Consider the following 4331-nt stretch of genomic DNA (forward strand, 5'->3'; position numbering starts at 1 on the left):
GTCCGCCTCAAACATGCGATCAACAAATTGGGGGCTAAACAAAACATTTATCAATCGAAAAGCATCATGCCGCTCCACGCGAGGCTCACGCTGCGACGTCTCCGGGTCATCTGCCTTAGTTTCTCCTTCCTTGCTAGGCCCTATGAGCGCGGCGAACCCCCCTTCCGCTTTATTCGAACGATACTTGCACAGTAGGTCGATGTAGCCGGCCTTGTTGTCCACGGCGGACGAGCGGCGTTGCGATTTAAGCTTCAGCTTAGCACACGCGGAGCGCAACTGCTTCGAAAGGTATGGCTCGAGAAGTGCACGCAAAGCCCCATCCTCGCCGTCTGCAGGGAACACATTGACGAGATCGATAATGACCTTGTCCATCCGCTTGAACTCTTGGAAGTCAGTTTGGAGACTGCGAAAATTGAGCCGCCTCGACGAGGCCCTCGTCCTGCCTGCGGGGGAACGTGCAGTCTGCAGGATGCCGAATGTTCCGGCATCCCACCTGTTTTGGCAGGATGTCCCACTCCAGTTCCCGCCGGACGGCAGGACAAATACGCGGCGCTGATTGGTGGAGAGGCCAAGATCCTGCTGGATCCGGCGGATCTAGCACTAAAACCACCCACCCTCAGCGTCAAGGCTCTGCCTCGACCCGAGCTAGCTAAGTAATTGATAAAGATGCCTCTTGAGCATCATGTAGCAGTCCTTATATGCCTCCGTGTGATCGCGGCCGTCTGTAGGCTAACCAAGGCTGCATTAGCTACGTAGTCCTGTCGTTCCCACCGCTTATTTGATGTTGGCGCCAACACGACACCAAGCGCGGCGGTGAGCATCATCCACCGATCAACGCCAACGCGTCATCATCCAGAAACGGGTCGCTCGGGTATATATCTTCGTATTTTTCGGCGTTATATTAGCCGTCAGGTACGTTGCACCATTTTGTTTCGTCCAGTCACGATAGTTGAGGGTCGCCATCGCCTCAATCGTACATAATGTTCGCTTAGTAGCCGATCAAATTAAAACATTAAATGGCGATCTTTTCGCCCTTTTAGGTCGCAGGCTCACTATTCCAACTGCATCTTCTGAGATGTGCTCATCCTCCCGTCTCTACCTAGAGCTAAAGGGCGAAAAAATCGCCCTTTTGCCTTGATTTGACTAAATCTTGTATAATATAGCTCCGACGAGCCTATAGTTGCTCCTCGCGAAAGGGTTAATCTCAGCGAAACGTAACTTATGCTTCTTCATGCGTTTGCGCTAGCGTGTAAGCCGACGTAGTGGACTTAAAGTCGGCCCACTATATTCCAAGAGAACAGGAAAGAAAGGCGTTACAAGGCCGGCCAAGAGAGCGGTCGACAGCAGAACGTTCCAAGACAGAACAGCAGGCTCCAAGGACAGTGCTTCAACTGTGCCCAAGTGGGCCACATGAAGCGATACTTATCCGTTGATAACAGTGTCAGCAAGGATGATGCACCGTTAGCAGCTGTAGTAAGTGTGACACGCTCGACCGGATGGCTGATCGACAATGGGGCAACTTCGCACACTCGCAGGACGGACTTGGTTGAATACAAGGACCTGAACACTGGCAACGCCGTGACGATCCCAGATGACAACAAGCTGTGCTTCGAAGGCACGGGAAAGATTCAGCTGAATGGTCTGGACGGAGGCGTCATTCGTATAGTCGACGTACTGTACATTCCGGGGTTCGACAGACGGTTACTGTCTGTGGTGAAGCTCGGAGAACGCGGTTTGCGCGTGGAGTTTCAGCGTTTATCATGTGTGATCGGGAACGCCTGTTGTGTGATCACCTTACACAACGCAACAGCGCCAGACTTATAAAGCTCGCCCAGGCACCTCTTTACAAATACTGCAGGTAACAGGTAAGGGGCTGCCACGCTTAGAACTGATATGCGATCATTGTCCACTTTGGGATTCTTCCGCTCTGTTCTTGGTACATGTACTACATTGGATAATTATCAAGCGAATTCGATATCTCTTCAAGTGGCTTTTGTTCCCGCCCAATTGCAGTCATCATCTCCCAAACTTCCAGCCTTTATTTATTTCTAGTCTAAGGTTGAACTGTTTTTGTGCAGCTGATTGTTTTTTAGTACTTTTTAAGTGGCTAAAATCTTGGGTCTTCGGCTAACCTTTTACCCAGGCTTATCGTAGTAGTAGCGGATGGCCCACTCTCTTCGTTTTCCCCACGACGCGCCCAACATTAGCGCGTTTTTGATTCCCAAGGCTGCTTGTTTCGTTTTGCCATACTCTCAGACTCTGGTACGACAAGGTGGGCACTCCATTCGCAATAGGATTTGCAGTACTCTTCTTAGTCCTCCCAATTTGGATAAAAGTGACGCAGCTTCTTGCTCCCACTAGACGCTTTCTGTCCTTGGAAGACGTCGACAGAATCTCTGTCCTCACCCGCGCCACAAACAGAGTGGTCGCCTCCTCTTCTTCGCGGCCGGGCTCAGAATAGCCGTCGCCAAGCTTAAAAGCTGAGTATTCAGCATCTTCGCTGTCACAGCTTTGTGTCTGCTGGCGCCTTACGCTTCATTTCTCGAAAACCACGCAAATTAACTTGGAGCGCTTCGTTGAAGGCTGTTGCGCGATCAGCTACCTTTTTCCTGGGATATGTAGATTTAGTGGAACAGATGCACATCTTTTTTCATTTATGCAGCTAATGTACAGCCTGATCAATAAACCCGATCCAATAAAATGTATATCCTGGCACCGCTATGCAAAAAAAATCGTAGGCTCTAGTTTTTCTTTTTAAAATAAACCTATTCATATCGACATGGTGTCCAGGGTTTTTCGCGTCCTACTCATGTTGGACAGAAGTTCTGACGCCTTTTCTCTACACTATAAGAAAAAAATCTGTATTACGCGCATATAGGTGTAATATTCAAGGTAACTGTTATTATGGTTTTCATCCGTTATGGCAAAACAGACGGTCCGAGATCCATTATATCGGGCCTGATTTGCAGAATGACTCCGATTTAGAAATAGAGGAAATGTCAGATGGATATCTTGGGTTGCTGGTCACTCAGAGCTGTGATGCATGAGCCAGAATTTTCGCCTTTCGACGGCATACCCTGTAGGTCTAAAATCATTACTGAGTTCACCTTCTTCAACTATCACAATTTTATTGAGTTGCCATCTGCGCTCATTATGTCGTTTACTTGGCAATCGGAATGCTACTAACTATTCCATGTTATCTAGTGATCTCGCCTATAGTCGCCAACAGCGTCCTGCTGATTCTTAAACCCATACGTCTGATCAGATATAGCCAATTCTGGCCAGTTTGCCTTAAACCCTATGGGTTTTAGCTAAAACAGACTCAGAGATGAGATAACAAATCGGGCGGCATCATTGATGAAGCCCACCATATATCAGGGTTGTTCACTTTCAAACTAGATGAAGAGGCTACCGATGTAAATGTATAGTTTTAGGCACACGAAATTGGACCAGGCGAGACTCTTAAAATTCTTGCCGCATCACAACGAGAATAAAAAAGCGCGTGATTGTTGTTTGTGTCGTTTTGGGAAGACATTAAAAACACATTTACCCAAGTGATGTTGCTTAAGGGATGCTGGGTTATAGATAAAAGTGAAAGTGAAAGACCATAAAACTATTAGTTTTAAATGGGAGTCAGGCACCAAACATAGCTACTGAAAATCTCAGCCTTTGCGAAGCTGTAGTCATGCTACGCTTTAGGTAGCCACCAGAGCCGAGCTGTCCGTCTTTTAATTTTTAGGAGAAAAACACATCGCCCGATTCACAGGTAGAGTTAAAATTGCAAAACATATATTTTTCAAACCTCTTGGATTACACAACGCACTTGAAAAGTTGAACATATTTCGATCCAACCTGACAATGCGTTATTTTTCCCAAATCGAGTGGGTTGTAGTACCGCCATGCCGACGACCTCTGTACACATAGTACGTCAACGCGGCCTTGATATTCTTTTCAAAGTACGCATCATTGAATGGCACATTGGCAAAATCACCAAAATCGGTGTTTTCCAAGGCTTTGCGAGCCGCATCCGTCAGCTGAGTCCACTGGATGAGGTCTTGGTATTCCCCTACCTCGTGGAACTGAAAAATGGTGTGCCACCTGTCCCGATCGTTCTCATCGTACCGCACCTTCGCCGTGATGCCGTCGATGATGTCCGATCTCTTGGGTGGCTTATTGATCACATACCCAGTACCAGACGTCGACGCCGAGGTTGCTAGAATTGTCGGATTAGCGATAGCTGGATTGTCAAGCCACACAACCAGGTTCACCCAATCGTGGCGAACACCCTTCTTGATAATGCCTAGGTTCTGCATGTCTTTGGGAAATACCAG

The 4331-nt window shown here is 47.8% G+C and overlaps 1 protein-coding gene across 1 annotated transcript; it reads right to left on the reverse strand.

Annotated features, from left to right (window-relative positions):
• Positions 1-3863: 3863 nt before the first annotated feature.
• On the reverse strand, positions 3864-4331 carry PITG_23039 (NPP1-like protein; the record flags this gene model as incomplete). The annotated part of the gene is made up of 1 exon (XM_002898273.1): positions 3864-4331. The coding sequence occupies one exon, from the start codon at positions 4311-4313 to the stop codon at positions 3864-3866; it is 450 nt and encodes a 149-aa protein (XP_002898319.1).

This window comes from Phytophthora infestans, genomic scaffold, assembly GCF_000142945.1.
Source record: "Phytophthora infestans T30-4 supercont1.38 genomic scaffold, whole genome shotgun sequence".
Lineage (NCBI taxonomy): Eukaryota > Oomycota > Peronosporomycetes > Peronosporales > Peronosporaceae > Phytophthora > Phytophthora infestans.